This window comes from Carcharhinus amblyrhynchos, chromosome 16, assembly GCF_965287045.1.
Source record: "Carcharhinus amblyrhynchos chromosome 16, sCarAmb.v2.hapA, whole genome shotgun sequence".
NCBI classification, from domain to species: domain Eukaryota; kingdom Metazoa; phylum Chordata; class Chondrichthyes; order Carcharhiniformes; family Carcharhinidae; genus Carcharhinus; species Carcharhinus amblyrhynchos.
The window spans coordinates 40,047,885-40,067,347 of NC_137339.1; the positions used below are offsets into that span (position 1 = coordinate 40,047,885).

Consider the following 19,463-nt stretch of genomic DNA (forward strand, 5'->3'; position numbering starts at 1 on the left):
CCATTCCTTATGTGAACCATTCCTGATATTGCCCAGTAAAACATATGTATGTACCTTGAGCCATGCAACAGAAGACATTTTCCCACCTATCTATGCTTGGGAATAAAATGGGAAACATGTGTTATAGATGCCAAACATGATGAGATTCCATCCAACTTCATATGTATTTTAAACATTTGGAGCCAATGAAAAATTAAGTGGAAAACTTCAACCTGCACTCACTTATGAGAGGGCATTTGACCCTTTGAGTCCTGAAAAGTTATCTTTTAAAGTACTTACTTTTCTTGAATACATTAGGTGCAATATTTCTAAGCACAATATACCGGTAATTAAATACTGAGAAAATTGCTTATTTATGGTAGGGAACAAATAAACACAAATAAACTGGAACTTACTCTGTTTTTGCATTTGTTATATCAAGTTCATTGCAACAAACGTGTTGCACTCATCAAAGTATAACACTACTTACGCGACTGATGAAGTAATTACATATATTTGACAGATGCAATGATTAATAGTTTGGGAACAAATCACAGTCCTGCTTTATTTGGTATCCAGATTTCCTGTGCCAGTATTTTACAAAGATGAAGGGGTTCAGGTTTGGCTTATTTTCTTTTTAATCTCCGTCAGGTTTCATGCAGAAAATAAAGTGAGTCTACTCTGTAATGTAAATTTTAAGCAGGAACGCGCATCTAAATGTACCAAGTATTTATGAAAATAGCCAATTGCATAAAGTAGCTTCCCTATATATTTTTTTTCTGAAGGGTTATTTTAATTCCAGGTCTGATTTATACACCGTGCTTTGCATAAAAAAAGGAAGTAAAATGCTGGGGAACATTTTTAATTTAAGGAACCAACAACAGATTAATATCATTTGCTCAGGTCTTTGACAGAAGCTTAAATCTTTGGCATCAGAACATTGTGCTTGAGCCAGTAACTTCATTCTAGTAGATACGAACCCTTTGACACCAGCCCTTCAGTGAGTGAGAACGGTGGTACATTCCGTGGAGCAGCAATGATCGAGTATCAGCTGATGCATTCTCACTCTGACATACTGCCTCACTGTCTCTCCCTCACTTTGTAGGTGGAATAAGCCTTGCTGTTAGCCCTAAGGCCGGGAGGTTTAAGCAGATGCTCAACTGTGGATAAACTGAGAGCGGGAGAAACTGCATTTGGAGCTGGAGTACAGTGCTGACATATTATTCAGTTACTGAGCTGAGCAGAAAAGTAATGGCTTCAAATTTTAATGACATTGTCAAGCAGGGATATGTGAAGATTCGTAGCAGACGCTTAGGGGTGAGTATTTTTCTGTAATGCTTTGTTCTTTATGTCAAAGCATTTTTCTTGTGTCAATATTTACATTGAATGGAGTATATGTCATTAGTAGTAAGTATAGCTCAGGTACTAGCTGTTACTGTAGATTAGCAACAAGGGATTATATCTGGAGTTTATAAGGAGATCATAAGCACTGTACTTGGCTGGCTTTTTGTTTCATTGAACAGCAATATTATCAGTGGGATTGTACATTACAGCAAGCAACACATTCTTGAAGATCTTTTTTTATTAGGATTGTGGAAAAGTTACTGTTGACAGATCTTTTTTACACAAAAGGCAAACATGCAAGGTTAATGATTTAAGCACAGAAGGGTGTCCCAAATTCAAAAAAAACCCATTAAAATGAGTAATAAAACCAAATGATTCAGTAAGAAGTGTTTTTTTTAAAGAAATCTATACATGTTTTGAAACATTTGGTTGCAATCAATCAAGTCCTGATTCAACGTGATTTTACTTTCAAGGTAGGTGAAGGAGTATAGAACAATGAATGGAAGTTTCTTGTTCCAAATTAACATACTTCAGCAAAACATAATCATGAGATAGACCAGTGAAGTAATGCTGCCAATTGTTCCTTTGATTTCTTGAAATCTATTTAAATTTCACCATAATGTGCATTGTTTAAAGTAACATCTGATTGTTACGTGTAATATTGCCACTTGATACATAACACAATGTGGGATGTGCATTTTTTTAAAAAAATCAACGTTTGTTAAATGATCATTGAAGCATTACTCTTGTTCATATGTTTGAAAGTTCTTGCAACTATGTTGCCCTGTTTTATGTATCATTATTCACTTATAATACTGATCAATCCCTGCCATAATAGGATGAAAGACAGAAAAAAACCTAAAACCTTAGCAAGCATGTTAAGCAATCACAGATTGAATGTCATCGGTAACCAAACAAGATTATGTTTGAAAAGGTCAAAGTTGATTAAGGGTATCGAGTGGAGTTGAAGTATACAGTAAGTTAAATGGGAGTTGTCTTTCTGTAAAGAGCTGTCAGGCGATTTTTATTTTGCTTGACGGGGAAAGATCGCAGTTGTCCTGGACCATTTTCTACATGACAGTGTTACAATAAACAATACTTTCTGTATGCACTGGTGTTGGGTGATTGAAAGCAGGCGTGGTTTGCCAATATAGACATGCTCGTTTAATATGTAGTGCATGAAATTGGGAAAACTAGCACTATTTATTTGGTGGGGTGGGGGAGCAGAGACAGAGAGTCCAGGTGGGAGGGAAGTGGAAAAGATAGTGCTGTATCTGTCCTTGAGATCGAGATAAATAAATCGTGAGATACACACAGCCCCATGGGCTTAGTATGGTCTACTGTTCGTCTGTCGGCTTATTCAGTTACAACCATGTGCTATTAAATTAGATTTGCATCTTTATTAACTGTTAAGTGTCCAGAAAGCACAGAAATGTGTTAAGGTATTGACTTATTGAAATTCTAGTGGGTTTTTTAAATGTTTAAAATGCCAATTGAAGCAATGGCTACTATTAAGTAGCACGGATTCTGGATGGCATCAATATAGAAAGGTTACAGCACACAAGGAGTCCATACCACCCTGTATCTGTGCTAACTCACTGCAAGAGCAACTCAGTTGCTCCCACTACCCTGTTCTTTCCCATCGCTCTGTCATTTTGCAACCTCTTTTTGGGTAACTATCCTTTCCTCCTGAAAGTCACAATTGAATTGGCCTCCACCATACTGTAACTGAAATGCCTTACCCATGGAACTGTTAATAGAACACCTTTCTGCACCTCCCCAGTGCCCTCAAATTTTTCTTAACCTGCGTTGTCCAAAATTGGACACAATGGATGGAATTCTAGTGTCATAATGGTGAGAACGATGGAGTGATCCATGCTAGTCTCTCAGGCACATTCCTCACTGCAATCTTCCCACACTCGGTCACTTTTTTGGAGAGTTGGAAGTTTTGCACTGGTACTGGAGGGTTCAGGATCTAAACCCTGGGTTCAGCGTTGGTGACCCTGGCTTCAGAATGTTCAGACACCATTTCGCAAGGGTACCCCAATCTCAGAGTACACTGGGAGACCCCCTTGCTCACTGCATGGACATCGCTACATTACCATCCCCCACCCCGCCCACTCATCAGCAGTATGTTTGTCCATCCCTGTCTCGGCAGGAGTCATGGGTATCATGTGCCCCCTCATCATACTGGAAACCACTGGCCCCATCATGACTGCCTTCATGATCCACCCCTGCATGATTTCCCTTGGTCAGGGTGCCTTCTCCCTCCAGTCAGAACCCCACCTCCTAACAGAATCCCCTGCATAGACCCCACTTTCTTGGCACTGGCCCTGGCATACTGCTGGTGCACAACTGGCACACCACTGGGTTGCCTGTTGGCCACAATCAATGTGCCAGGTGGGTCCTTCCACTGTACTAGTTGGGCATGACCAGGTGGATACTGTCTGATGTGCAATGCTCGGCCATGCCCCTGACCCCCTGGGGGTTTAAATGGTTTCAGAGCACCCACCCACTCCGCCCACCTAACGTGGTGGAGACCAGTAGTGATCCTCGCTGTAATCGGAGGGGAGGAGGGAACCATTTTAAAAAAATGGCGAATCCCGAAAAATGGTAAAGGGAGCAATCGAATCAAAAACCTTTGCAGTGCCAAATGAGTGTCTAAACAGGAGAGAATTCTCCCTCACCTGGACCAATACCCAATTGCTGTTGCAGAGCGCAGCAGTAGCCCTCCCCACTCCCAATTGCTGTTGGAGAGTGGCATTGCCCCCCCCTCCCCTTGACACTAGCTGTGCCCAGCAGGCTCCAGGCAATGTGACAGGCTGGCAGTGCCCAAGTGAACCTCCTCCTCCCTCACCCCCTTGTTCCCAATCTGCTGGGGGTCCTCCAATTTTGATGCCCCATTAAAACAGTTAAATAAACCCAACTGTTACTGCAAATTGTGGGTGACCCTAAGGATCTTTTGTTGAGGCTTCCAATTTCTTATCCAAATACTATCTTTCAGTTCACATGCATGCTGAGAACATTCACCTTTACCTCCCCATTACCTCTCACCATCCCTCCCCGTCTCTAAAGGCAGACTGACTCCCTGATATCCAGGACTGGATGAGCAGGAATTTCTCCAATTAAGTATTGGGAAGGTCAAAGCTATTATCTTCTGTTCCCACCATAAACTCTGTTCCTTAACCACCAACTTCAACCAAGCCCCCAACTGAGCCTGAACCTGACTGTTGGCAATCTTCCAAACACATATTTGCACCATTTCAGAGACCTCTATTTCCATCTCTGTAACATTGCCCTACTTGCTCATGCTATTGTTGCCTGCAGACTTCACCATTCCAAAGGCCCCGTGGATGATCTTCCATACTATACATTCTATAAACTGAAGGACACCTAAAACTCTGCTGCCCATTTTCTAATTTGCATTCAGTTCTGTTTAGCTATCATCCATGTGCTCACTGAATTACATTGGTTCTCAGTTCAGCAATGTCTTGAGTTTACAATTGTCTTTCTTATTTACAAATCCCCCTAGTGTTCCTCCAATCTGGCTTCTTTTGAGCATCCTTGATTTTATTGATCCAATATTGGTGATTGGAATCTCAACCATCTGGGTCCTGAGCTTTGGCATTCCCTCCTTGAACCTTACTGTCTCTTTTTAAGATGTTTCTTAAAATCTACCATTTAGTAGGTACGGAGGAGATGTCAGGGGTAAGTTTTTCACTCAGAGGGTGGTGGGTGAGTGGAATCGGTTGCTGTCGGTGGTGGTGGAGGCGAACTCGTTGGGGCCTTTTAAGAGACTTCTGGATGAGTACGTGGGATTTAATGGGATTGAGGGTTATAGGTAGGCCTAGTAGGTAGGGATATGATCAGCGCAACTTGTGGGCCGAAGGACCTGTTTGTGCTGTAGTTTCCTATGTTCTATGTTCTAAGACTAAGCTCTTTGACTATGCTTTTGGTCATCTGACCTAATATCTACTTATATGCTTTTGTTTCATATTCAGTTTTATAATGCGCCTGAGGACCTTTCATTACACTAAAAGAACTGTACAAATACAACTTATTGTTGTCCTTCGGTGCTATAGAAAGGGGTGAATCTGCATTTGTTGGTAGTTTCAAGGATGAAAACATGCATTCTTGAGTCGGAAGGTTGAGTCCATATTCATTTTGGGTGAATGGAGATTGTATTATTGGCTCTTTGTACAAACATATTAAACATCATGAACATGTTTGGTAATCCAACTGAAGGTTATTTATTGAAGAACCTTCCAGTTCGAGGAGACATGTCTTCACAACATGTGTTACCTGCTGATCATTTCTGCAAACACTACTATATTACACGAGTCAACTTGTATCACTTCCTTCAATAATGTATACCAACAATTTACATATTCAGCCTCATGTTGCTATTTATTTGTTTTTATTTATTTATTAGTGTCTCAAGTAGGCTTACATTAATATTGCAACAAAGTTTCTGTGAAAATCCCCTTGTCGCCACACTCCAGCATCTGTTTGGATACACTGAGGGAGAATTTAGCATGACCAATCCATCTAACCAGTTTTTTGGACTGTGGGAGGAAACCCATGCAGACACAGGAAGAATGTCTGTGCGGAGTCTGCATGATGATCCAAGCCGGGAATCGAACCCAGGTTCATGGCACCCTGAGGCAGCAGCACTAACCGCTGTGCCACGATGAATCACAATATTCTCCCTTTTCTTAGCTTATAACTTGTGTCATCCTTTCCACAATGGAATAGGATAATTGTGAACAACACTTGTATTGACTCTCAGTACTTGTTCAAGTGTCTCTGAAATGAATGGGTAGTTCACTGTTTCAGCCTGACGTGCTAACAGTGAAACTTTGAGACCTGAAATTCTCTTGACTCTTAAATATAGGCTAAATAATTTATATTTGCTTGTGGATATTAGAAATAAGGATTGTTTTAATTTGTGTTTCTGAATTTGTGGTCTAAGAAATGGGTTGAAATTTTAATTAGCTTCATGTTAATCAAAGATGCCTGTATGTCCATAGATTTTAATTGCATGTTAAACTTTGCCTGAATTGTAATTAAAGATTTACAATGAGAAGTTTAAAAAAAAAAATCCTGTTGCTTAACAACCAGTGGCTCAAACCGAGAAACAGAAACAGTTAGAATTCAGTTGGACCCAGATAAGCTGACAGTACAGACAGGACAATACAGGGATGCAGAAAGTAAGTTCCAAAAACTAAGAACAGCAGTCATAAATCAGGGAATGAGTGTTCCAGGAAATCTGTTAAATGTTTCTATTCAGTGAAATCACGAGCAGAAAATGATGCTCCCAGTTAAAGAGAAAGCTCCAAGGTGCAGGTGCAGAAGCCAGGTATCTGAAATAATCCAAAGGATGGTGACACCTTGATACAACCTGTGAAGCAGTGATGTTCTTTGGCATGGCTGGGCACCTGCGAGATTACATGGAAACTTGGCAGGACTGTTAAGAGTATTGATAGGCAAAGGGATCTGGATGTACAGGTACAAAGGTCACTGAAAGTGGCAGTGCAGGTGGAGAAGGTCGTCAAGAAAGCATATGGTATGCTTGCCTTCATCGGCCAGGGTAATGGGTTTAAAAATTGGCAAGTTATGTTGCAGCTTTATAGAAAGTTAGGCCGCACTTGGAGTATAATATTCAATTCTGGTCATCACGCTATCAGAAGGATGTGGAGGCTTTGGAGAGGGTACAGAAAAGATTTACTAGGATGTTGTCTGGTATGGAGGGCATTAGCTATGAGAAGAGGTTGGAGAAACTTGGTTTGTGCTCACTGGAGTAACGGAGGTTGAGGGGAAACCTGATAGAAGTCTACAAGATTACGAGAGGCATGGACAGAGTGGATAGTCAGAAGCTTACTCCCCACCCTACTCCCAGGGTGGAAGAATCAATTATTAGGGGACATAGGTTTAAGGTGCGAGGGGCAAGATTTAAAGGAAATTTACAAAGCAGATTTTTTTACACAGAGTAGTAGGTGCCTGGAACTTGTTGCCGTTGGAGGTAGTGGAAGCGGATGCGATAGTGAGTTTTAAGGGGCACCTTGACAAGTATGTGAATAGGATGGGAATAGAGGGATATGGTCCCCTGAAGGATAGGGGGTTTTAGTTAAGTCGGGCAGCATGATCTGTGCAGGCTTGGAGGGCCGAAGGGCCTGTTCCTGGGCTGTAATTATCTTTTTCCTTTGTTCTTTGAATGCATGTGATGTTCCAGGGCCGAGGAATACTAAAAGCAGAGGTTGAAATCTTGGATGTGGATACTTACTGAAGGCGTCTCTGAGAGAGCCTTCCATGGGTAACGTGTGTCCTTTTAGAGTGGAGGTCCTCATGGTGAAGTTAGAGTTCCAGTGAGGCCAGTTGGCTCACAGTGTGGCAAGCAGCTGTGGGGATTTGAAGTAAAATCTACAAAAGTTGTTTTCAGTGGCATCTGTAACTTGGTTTCACAGTGTGGTGTTTCTGATCACATTTTGCCTCTTGGGTTACATGGACTGTGTACTTACAGAGCACATTAGAGTATAAGATGTATTTTCTAACCTGTGTTATCCTTACAAATCTGTGCAGCATCTCTGTTCACCCACATCTCTAAAAAAGTAAAAGTTATGGGCAAGAATTTTCCAATCTTGCATGCCCCACTACCCCTGCTGGAAAGAATGGAGAATTTGGTACTCGGCAAAATCTCTACCACTGCAGCGGGACTGGAGAATCCCAACCTGCAGGTGAGGTCAGAGAATTCCGGCCATGATCTACTGAGCTGGGATCGTAACAACTCATAGACGTACACTGACAACGGCCTTGCAGTTGAGTGCTCTGCTTGTCATCTTCCCTAATGCCATCGTCAGAAACCTGAATGTGAACAAATGTGAGTGTTTGGTGTGAAGCTTTTGAAACTCTTGTTCAGCTGAGCTCAAATCCTCCACAACATCACTGCATTCATGGTGGTCACTTTGTATGATCATATCTCATTCCAGATCTTTGAATCCTCCACAAGGAAACAGTTCCTTTCTTGTGGGTCAATTACTCTGACCTTTTGTTCTACATGCAGTGGAAGCAATGCCACACAAGTATGTTTAGAATTGTAGAATTCTACAATATAGTAGGAGACCATTTGATCCATCAAGTCTACACGACCACAACCCCACCCAGGCCTTATACCTGTAACCCCGTGCATTTATCCTAGCTAGTCCCCCTGACACTAAAGGTCAATTTAGCACGGCCAATCCACCTAAGTTGCACATCTTTGGACTGAGAGGAAACCAGAGTGCCCAGAGGAAACCCACGCAGACACAGGGAGAATGTGCAAACTCCACACTGACAATGACCCAAGCTGGTAATCGAACCTGGGTCCTTGGCACTGAGAAGCAGCAGTGCTAACCACTGACCCACCGTGTCAAGTGATTTTCATTTCTTTCTTGCTTTTCTCTAATATTTTTTCTTAGACTCATGATGTTCTGACTGGATGATAACAACCGTTGTCCTGACTTGCATTCCAAACATAACCTCTGCTGTTGATGGTAATCATGTTTCTAGTGGTATTGCTTGTCATTTCAACATGCCTGAATGTTTTGATTGGTCTTCTTACATTTCAAAATCATTGACTTTACTGTCAATACCTTCTTTTATGTTAGTCCACTTGACCTTGGGTAATGTAAGAATAATGTAATGTGATTCACAGCCCATTTTTGCACAGCTATCTCAAAGGAGATTATTGCTATCCAGTGGACTTTAGTTTAACACTATTGTGTCTTGGGAACCAAAAAGACTGAAAATTGCACTCATCGGTCAGAATTTTACCACCCTGTCCACCATGGAATCGGAGCAGACAACGGCTGCATAATAGAAATGTCCATTGACTTTGGGTGGCATTTTATGGTTTTGGGGCGAGCCGGGACGCAAAATCCCACCTCATCGCGTGTGCTACGGATGCACTCAATGTACCCCTCAGTTGAAGAATGATAGAAAATTCGGAGTAGTCAGTAACAAATAAGAATCATCGCTTTGGACAGGAAACAAGTCAGTAGATATTCTGGATTCTGATGTGCCAGAACATCATGAGGGTGGAGTGGCTCTTTGTTGACTCAACTGACATGCATATAATCTCACAGCTCATGCTACGTCAGTATTGATCCCTGGCCAATGAACTGACTCATGTACAATTCGTATTGTTCTTTCATTACCCACACAATATATTGATAGAATACTCCCAGTATCAGCAATTGTCTGCTGCTGAAAATGACTTGACTTGTAATGCCAATTCCATGTCAGTGCTGCCAGAAGGTTCTGAGGTCTATGAAAGCCATTTGTATGTATCTGGTCATTCACTGATGAATAGCTGGACAGGATCATTAGAAGTCTCTGTCCGTAGCTTCTCAGCTTTCTCTTAGCCATCTAACATTGTTGCTTTCTGACCTTGTGAATGGTCACAATCTGTACAGAGATCATGACATGCCCGCAACTTGCTATGGGTCCATTGGCATTAACAGTATAGAAGGCACGCAAAACTTCCATATTTTTCAGCATCAATGATCTCACATAGCAGATTAACAATGGGAGTCTAACTTTCAACTGTAACATAGCCTCTCACCAAATATGTACAATGGTAAAATGTTGCCACGTGCCGCAATACTTATCTTCTGTCATAGCTGATGCTGGCCATTTTTTACTAGGACATGTGGGCCCAGATTTTACCATCATGTTGTGGCCATTTTTAGGTGTGACACAGTTGTAAAGTGGGGTGTAAAGTGATCAGTGTGATTGGTGCCAGTTTTCATGACCAGAACCATTTTACAAATGTCAGATTTTCGGTGCAGTCAGCCTCTTGCCAGAAATGGTGAGAAGCAGGTAAATTTAAATAAGCATCTATACGTCATTTGTGAGCCTGGTGCTCAATCTCGTTGGCCTTTATGACCTTGACAGGAAAGGTTCTCGCCAGTGAGGAATAGACATGCTCCCCATAAACGGGGAACAGGCAACTTGGCCTCTCCAATGGAACCGGAGGCCATTGAGGCTCCCTGGGGTGCCAAGGGCAAGGAGAGGTGCCCCTTGGATGGTGCCATGGCACCTGGGCAATGCCCACTGGGCAGTGCCAGGGGTGGAGCCAGTGGGCACAGAGCTAATGGGGAAGTGGCCAATGGGGGGAGTGGCCAATGGGGGGTTGGGGCTAATGTGGGAAGGGGCTTTCTGCCACTCTGCAGTGATCGGTAAGGGGTCTGGGTGGCAGGGCTGCATCTACAGACGTGGGCCTCCTCGATTGCGGCGGGGGGGATGGAGGGGGCGAGAGCTGCTTCAGGCTGCCTGCACTAGCAGGGGCCTGACAGTTCTTTCTTTGTCAGACCTTGGCTACTGCTAATGCGCATGTGCAGTATCAGAGGCCTGCACTTGCGCACTCTCTCTCTCTGCAGGCTTTAGGACGTGGTAAGCCCCACCCACAAGTTTCTGCAGTGAGCAACAGTCTCGCTCAGAATTTTCCAGCCAGAGTGTGTGTGGGGGGAGCAAAAAAACATGCCCAAAAGACAGATCTGGAGCTCTCCCAGTTTCAAGTCCATCCAGTACTTAGACAAAGAAAACATAATATACCGTCCGTGATCTCAACTGTGGTGAGCTTATTCATTTTCAAACTCAAGTTTGTCACTTTTACTGTCCAGGTCTCTGTCTATCTCATGGACATGCCTATGCTTGAACTGGTACTTTGTCAAATCTTTCTTATTTTATTAGTGTAGCATCTGTTATTGCTAAGCTGTGACTTCTGACCACTTCCTCACTGCCAGACTTTCTATATAGTCTTGCCTGGTGTCCCTTTTAGACCTCACCCCTTGCCGGTTTTGCTAAATGCAGGATGATTATGTGACTGTTGCCTTAGATCTTTCTTGCCACATGCCTTGCCCTGTCTTGATTATCACACCTATGGTTGATTCTTCTTCAAGCACTTGCATATACTGCCTGTCTGCAAATATAGCCTTGTATTTTCTGCCACCTTTAATTAGACCTGAAGTGCCGTACCTCTTTTTCATATAAAGCAGATCCTTTTAGAATATCTCTTGTGATCAATATGATTATTGACTCCATTATTCTCTCAGAGCTCTGCTTCTGAAAGATCACAGTATCTGCCTTTGTCCCAAACTCTACGAACAAACTGGTCAATGAATTCTTGGAGCTCTTGTGTATAGGCTACCAGCTCTGAAATTGACCTTAATTCTTAACTGATCCTTCAGCATTATCCATGGTCTCGATGGGTCGTTTTGCTCTGCTTCTGTCAGTCCAGAAGCGTTAATTCAATAAAGCCTCCATTGTTAATCGCTATCTTTATTTTTACTGCCGGCTTGTCGGGCTCTGTAACTGCTAAATCTAAGAAGCACAAATCCATACTCCATCTAATCAATTGAATTTGTTGAGGACGTCCGGAACCTTCCAATTTGTAACTGAATATTTTGTTGTCATGGTATCAAAATTACTTGCATTTCAAGAATTCCCTTTCCAAAGAATTTCCCCTTGAAGGAGAAAAGAATACAAGTCTACAGCATTTGCAGCAGTAGGTCTCTGGCAGGTCCTGAATTCAGTGGTTGGAGTTTGGGCTTTTAGCCTCTGCACAGTGAGACTCGGCCAACAGAGCCACTTTCAGTGGGTAAATCTGATGCTGAATGGTTTTGCAGTGTCACAACCCCAATTCAGATAGACTTTTTCAGCCCAATTCCACAACAATCTCTGTATTCCTGGACAGCTGCCATTTCAATATCCGGCCCCAACCTTTAATTATTCACTCGAGGTGTAGTGATTCCCAAGGGTGGTTTTGTTTGGACTGGGTCCTAAACATTGATGGCACTGCTTTTCCAATCAGTTGCCAGTGTTTTGCCAGACTTCCTGTCTTCTTTTCTTACCCAACAATGACTCATCTTTGTAATCATTGCCACTGAATGCAAGTTGCTTCTCCCTCACTGTGCACCAGCACCACTGTTGCCATGTTGTGCACTACCATCATCAAATTGTGTTCCAGGCTCTCAAACATGCTGAATGTATGATAATATAGAACATAGAACATTACAGCGCAGAACAGGCCCTTCGGCCCACGATGTTGCGCCGACCAATTAAAAAACAATGACCCACTAATCTAAACCAATCCCTTTTCGTCCATAAACCTATCCACGGATCTCTTAAATGCCCCCAAACTAGGTGCATTTACAACTGCAGCAGGCAGGGCATTCCAATCCCTCACCACCCTCTGGGTAAAGAACCTACCCCTGACATCCATCCTATAACTACCCCCCCTTATTTTAAAGCCATGCCCCCTCGTGCTAGCTTTCTCCATCCGAGGAAAAAGGCTATCACTATCCACCCTATCTAAACCTCTAATCATCTTATATGTTTCAATAAGATCCCCTCTTAGCCGCCTTCTTTCTAGCAAAAACAACCCCAAATCCCTCAGTCTCTCCTCATAGGACCTCCCCTCCATACCAGGTAACATCCTGGTAAACCTCCTCTGCACCCTCTCCAAAGCCTCCACATCCTTCCTGTAATGTGGGGACCAGAACTGCACACAGTACTCCAAGTGCGGCCGCACCAGAGTTGTGTACAGTTGCAACATGACGCTGCGACTCCTAAATTCAATCCCCCTACCAATAAACGCCAAGACACCGTATGCCTTCTTAACAACCTTATCTACTTGATTCCCAACTTTCAGGGATCTATGTACACATACACCTAGATCCCTCTGTTCATCCACACTATTCAAAGTCCTCCCGTTAGCCCTATACTCAACACATCTGTTATTCCTACCAAAGTGAATTACCTCACACTTCTCCGCATTAAACTCCATCCGCCACCTCTCGGCCCAGCTCTGCAACCTGTCTAAGTCTCCCTGCAAACTGTGACACCCTTCCTCACAATCTACCACACCTCCGACTTTGGTGTCATCAGCAAATTTACTAATCCACCCAACTATACCCTCATCCAGATCATTAATAAAAATTACAAACAGCAGTGGCCCCAAAACAGATCCCTGAGGCACACCACTCGTAACCGAACTCCATGACGAATATTTATCATCAACCACCACCCTCTGTCTCCTATCTGCTAGCCAATTCCTGATCCAATTTCCTAGACTACCCTCAATCCCATACATCTGCATTTTCTGCAGAAGCCTGCCATGGTGAACCTTATCAAACGCCTTACTAAAATCCATATATACCACGTCAACTGCCTTACCCCCATCCACCTCTTTGGTCACTTTTTCTCAAAAAACTCAATAAGGTTAGTAAGGCACGACCTACCCACTACAAAACCATGCTGACTATCTCCAATCAATTCATTACTCTCCAAATAACTATAAATCCTATCCCTAATAATTTTTTCTAAAACCTTGCCCACAACAGAAGTAAGACTCACCGGTCTATAATTCCCGGGGAAGTCTCTGTTCCCCTTCTGAAACAATGGGACAACATTCGCTATCCTCCAATCTTCCGGTACTATACCAGAGACCAACGACGACCTGAAGATCAGAGCCAGAGGCTCTGCAATCACCTCTCTTGCCTCCCAGAGAATCCTAGGGTAAATCCCATCCGGACCAGGGGACTTATCTGTTTTCAAACCCTCTAGAATATCCAGCACATCCCCCTTATCAACTGCAATACTGTCTATTTTACACCCCTGCAACCCAGTGTCCTCCTCAGCTATATTCATGTCCCCCTGCGTGAACACCGAAGAGAAATATTGGTTCAATGCCTCTCCAATCTCTTCCGGTTCCACACACAACTTCCCTCTACTGTCTGTAACTGGCCCTAATCTTGCCCTAAACAACCTTCTGTTCTTGACATACCTATAGAACGCCTTAGGATTCTCCTTAATCCTATCAGCCAAAGTCTTCTCATGTCCTCTTTTAGCCCTTCTTAACTCACTCTTCAACTCCCTCCTAGCCAATCTAAAGCTTTCTAATGCACTACCTGAGCCCTCAAGCCTCATCTGAACATAAGCCTCCTTTTTCTTTTTAACCAACGAATCAACTTTTTTAGTGCACCACGGTTCCCTAGCCCTACCAAATCCTCCTTGCCTGACAGGGACATACCTATCACGGACTCGCAGTAGCTGCTCTTTGAAAAAACTCCACATTTCGGATGTTCCCAGTCCCTGTAATCTCCTAGTCCAACCTATGCTTCCTAATTCTCTCCTAATAGCCTCATAATTACCCTTCCCCCAGCTAAAACTACTGACCCGAGGTTCATGCCTATCCCTTTCCATCACTAAGGTGAACGTAACCGAATTGTGGTCACTATCACCAAAATGCACACCAACTTCCAAGTCTAGCACCTGGTCTGGCTCATTCCCCAGCACCAAATCCAATATAGCCTCACCTCTAGTTGGCCTATCTACATACTGAGTCAAAAAACCTTCCTGCACGCTTTGTACAAAAACTGACCCCTCTAACGAGCTAGAGCTATAGCAATTCCAATCAATATTAGTAAAGTTAAAGTCCCCAATAATAATTGGTAATAATAATAATTGGTAACCTAAACAAAGGATTCTTTTTGAACAACAGAATACTGGAATAACTCTTCAGACACTTGTGTGTTGATCAATACTGTTCCAATCACTATATCACATGATATATCCATCTAATCACTTCCTGTGGTTCTGTATATCAAACAATCTATGTTTTCTACATGCACCACAAAGCAATATCACAGCGATCTCTCAAAGTCACAATTGATATTGTTCTAAAATTCCCAAATCTTTAGTAATTATTTTAAAGGCTGTAGGCAGCACCATCTGGTTTCCTAGTAGTCAAATTTATAGTATCTATGTCACCTAGTGAGGTTGATTGGAATCGTATGATCATCTATTGTGAAGCAAGTTCGACGTTTGAGTTCACTGGTGGCTTAGTAAGAAACGGGGATCTCTGCTTTTTTTAGCTAATGCCCTCAAGAAGAATATTTTTGGGCCCCTTGGAATCTGGTAGAGATAGGACAATGTCAATGAAGCAATCCATCAGTGTCAGATTAGATTCCTTGCTCAAATCTGGCAGCAGATTCAAACCCAGCACCTTTGACCCTAACATGACAGTTCCAGCAATTGAGCCAAATTAGAAGGCACAGTAAATTGTGTAGATTGGGGCATGAAATTATGGAGTTTAATGGGCACATTATGTGAATGGACAAAAACTAGAGCAGATGGAATTCCATGCTGGCATTCCATGAAGTTATTTACTTTTAATCCACAGAAACAAGAACATTTTCTTAATGGTGTGAAACTGGGAATAGCAAAGGAACAAAATGATTTGAGAATCCAGAAGGTATACAAATGACTGAAAGCTGGTGCGCTGCCAGTGCTAGTTGTATATTATCTGTCATTAACTGCATGCAGTTTGTGAGCAATAACTAGGGTTTTGCCTGAGCTCCCATAAAGAGGAACCAACCAAAACTGGTAGCTAGGTTAGGAGGTGCATGTTTGCAAGGTATTTCTCTGAATAAAAGCTTATAATAGTGGATGAAGATTGGCTCCAGCTCTTTCCTTCACCTGCTGACTTTAGAAAGCTTGATGACCAAGGTGCGAAATGTAATCAAGAAGTTAATTAATAATTATATTCTAACTTCCTTGCAGTAAAGGTCAACGGACAGGAAATTATGCTTCTTTTATGCAGAGAACTAGTCAGATCAAGAATTATGTTTAGTTTTTGGTACCTCATATCAGGAAAGAAATATTGACCTTGAAGAGGGTACAGCCGTTTCACCAGGGGTCAAAGGGTTAGACCATAAAATGTAGGAGCAGAAGTAGGCCATTCGAGTCTATTTTACCATTCAGTGAAATCATGTCTGGTCTGATATGATCCTCAACTCCAATTTTGGGGGTGACATGGTGGCACAATGATTAGCACTGCTGCCTCACAGTACCAGGGACCCGGGTTCAATTCTGGCCCCGGATCACTGTCTGTGGAGTTTGCACATTTTCCACATGCCTGCGTGGGTTTCCTCAGGGTGCTCCGATTTAATCCCACAATTCAAAAATATGTGGGTTAGATTGATTGGCCATGCTACATTGATTCTAGTGTCAGGGGAGATAAGCAAAGTAAATATGTGGTAAATACAGCAATAGGCCCCGGGTGGGACTGTTGTTGGTGCATACTCAAGCTCGCTGAGAATTCCTATATCTCAAAGTCACCTCTCGTTCTTCTGAACTCCAGTAAGTACACAGCCAATCTACTCAAACTCTCTTCATAAGAAAATCCCTCCATATCCAGGATCAACCTAGAGAACCTTCTCTGGACTGTCCCCAATTCCAGTATATCTTTCCTTAGATAAGGCGACCAAAACTATTCACAATATTCCAGGTGTGCTAACTAGTACCCTGTATAATTTGAACAAGACTCCCCAGTTTTATACTCCATTCCCTTGAAATAAAGGCCAACATTCCATTTACCTTCTGTATTACCTGCTGAACTTGCATGCTAGCTGTTTTGTAATTTATGCAGCAGGACCCCCAAATCACCTTGGTGTTGCAGCTTTTTGCAGTCTTTCACCATTTAAATGATATTAAGCTCCTTTACTCTTTCAACCAAATGCATAACTTCAAATTTTCCCTCTCAATATTCTCTCTGCCATTTTTGCCCATTCACTTAACATATCTACATCTCTCTATAGACTCTTGATGTCATCCAAACCACTTGCCTTGCCATCTGTTTTTGTATCATCTGTATTTTTGCGTCATCTGCAATCTTTCCCTACGGCGCTCCACAAGTTACAGATTGCCATCCTAAAAATAGCCCATTTTATCCCAACTCTGTCTTTTATTAGTTAGCCAATTCTCTCTGCATACTAAAGTACTTCCTTAACACATGGACTCTTATCTAATTAAGTAGCCTTTTGTGCCATACCTTATCAACTGTTTTTTGGAAATCTAATTATATCACACTATTTGGTTTCCCTCCACCCATCCTGCTTAAAGAACTCCAATAAATTAAAAGTTATGAAGATGGATTGTGTACATTTGTATTGTTATAAAGTTGAGGACTAATATGAGTGAAGTATTTAAAGGAATTCAATAGGTTAGATACTGAGCACCTATTTCCTCACATGGGGAGGTAAAGAACAGAGAGACATAAACCGAATGAAAACTTGGCTATCCAGGATACACTTGTTCATCCACACATACTCTGGAACTTGCTCCTTTAAAAGGTTGTGGCTGTGGGTTAATTGAAGTTTTCAGTACTGATTTTTATTAGCTATGTACCAGGGGATATACTTCAGTGGGCAAATGGAGTTGAGGTACACATCCACCATGATTTAATTGAATAGATGTTCATGCTGGTAGAGCTGAATGGATCTGTTCCAGCTCTTAAATGTTGCAAGCTGCATTCATGTTCATCAGTGAATAGAAAAGATGGGGTCAAGCTATCCAAACCTATACTCAGTCATACTTTTGAAAATGTTGTTGCTTTATTAGCAATCAGAACTAGCATCACTTTGACAATTTTGATTTAGTCATTCCTGTTTGGCTTTCATCCCTAGTTTTCATTGGAATACATAAATAAATAATCCACATCTCCAAACAGGTGCACGTAGAACTTTTGCCCTTGCTTTGTTCCATCAAATACTGTCAACTGCTGATAGCTAAAAACATCTGTCCCTGGAGAATGCAATGCCCTCCACAAGACTGCATCGCTGTGAATGGTTTTGCGTCAGTGTCAATCAAAGTTAGTAAAAGTAATCAAAATAAACAAAGGCAAGACCTTTGGCAACATGCTAAGAATCTCCACATGATTCAAAACAAATGCTTTGCAATTAGATTAAGAATTTAAAAGAAAAAATAAAGTATTTTAATGAATGAAATGAAGCAAGCATCCCAAAATCATATTTAACTGTCGACAACATGAGTTCTCAGAACACAGCACCTCATTATAAACAAAGACCACGATATTTCAAATGAAATTTTAATCAACCCGGTGGTAACGTGGTTCGGAGGTTCACACCACATCTCTGCAAACCAACCCATGCTCCCCCATCCCCACCAACAATGCACTGATTCTGCCACCCCCTCATAAATACATGCGCACACATACATATGTGTGTGTTTAGAGGTCTGTACATAGCCTTTGTGCTGTCATGTGACATAGCAGTTCTAATTTGCAAGTTGCCTTGGATAATGTCTGGTAAATTTTTCTTAATTCATTTGTGGCATATGAGCATTGCTGGTTGGGCCAGAATTTATTAACATCCCTAACTGCCCTCTATTTCAGAGGGCATTTGAGAGTCAACCATCCTGTTGTGGATTTGGAGTCACATGTAGGCCAGATCAGGTAAGGATGGCAGATTTCCTATCCAAAAGCACATTAGTGAACCAGATGGCTTCCTACAACAATCAAAGATGATTTCATAGTCACCATTAGACTTTAAATTCCAGATTTTTATTGAATTCCAATTTCACCGTCTGCCATAGTGGTATTTGAATCTGGGTCCCCAGATCTTGTGTGGGGCCTCCAGATTACTTATTCAGAAGAGGCAGTGGCATAGTGGTATTGTCACTGGACCAGTAATCCAGAGGCCCGGGGTAATGCTCTGGGAAGCAGGTTCAAATCCCACCATGGCAGGTGATGGAATTTGAATTCAGTAAAAATCTGGAATTAAAAGTCTCATGATGACCATGAAACCATTGCCAATTGTTGAGAAAATCCACCTAGTTCAATATGTCCTTTTTGGAAGGAAATCTGCCATCCTTACCTGGTCTGGCCTACATGTTTAATTCTTTTGAAGATGTAACTAGTAGAGTTGACAAGGGGGAACCAGTAGATGTGGTATATTTGGATTTTCAGAAAGCCCCGCACAAGAGATTATTGCACAAGATTAAAGCACATGGGATTGGAGGAAGTATATTAAAATGGATAGAAAGCTGTTTGGAAGAGAGGAAACAAAGAGTAGAAATTAATGGGTGTTTTTCAAATTGTCAAGCAGTAACTAATGGGGTGTTACAGGGATCGGTGCTGGGACCTCAGCTATTCCCAATATATATTAATGATTTGGATGAGAACAAAATGTAACATCTCAGAGACTGCAGATGATACCAAGTTGGGTGGGAGGGTGAATGAGGATGCAGAGACCCTTCAGAGTGATCAGGTCAGGTTGGGTGAGTGGGCTAATCAATGGCAG

The 19,463-nt window shown here is 42.2% G+C and overlaps 1 protein-coding gene across 2 annotated transcripts in view; it reads left to right on the top strand.

Annotated features, from left to right (window-relative positions):
- The first annotated feature begins 1,095 nt into the window (after positions 1–1,095).
- The window catches only part of LOC145353675 (docking protein 5-like), a 370,165-nt gene continuing 351,797 nt past the window's right edge, over positions 1,096–19,463 (top strand). For both annotated transcript variants that reach the window (XR_013888759.1, XM_080204448.1), the window contains exon 1: positions 1,096–1,296. Coding sequence is in view for 1 of the 2 variants with exons in the window: in XM_080204448.1 (XP_080060574.1) it covers positions 1,231–1,296 (66 nt within the window). In the remaining variant the exon portion in view is untranslated. The remainder of the gene's footprint in view (positions 1,297–19,463) is intronic.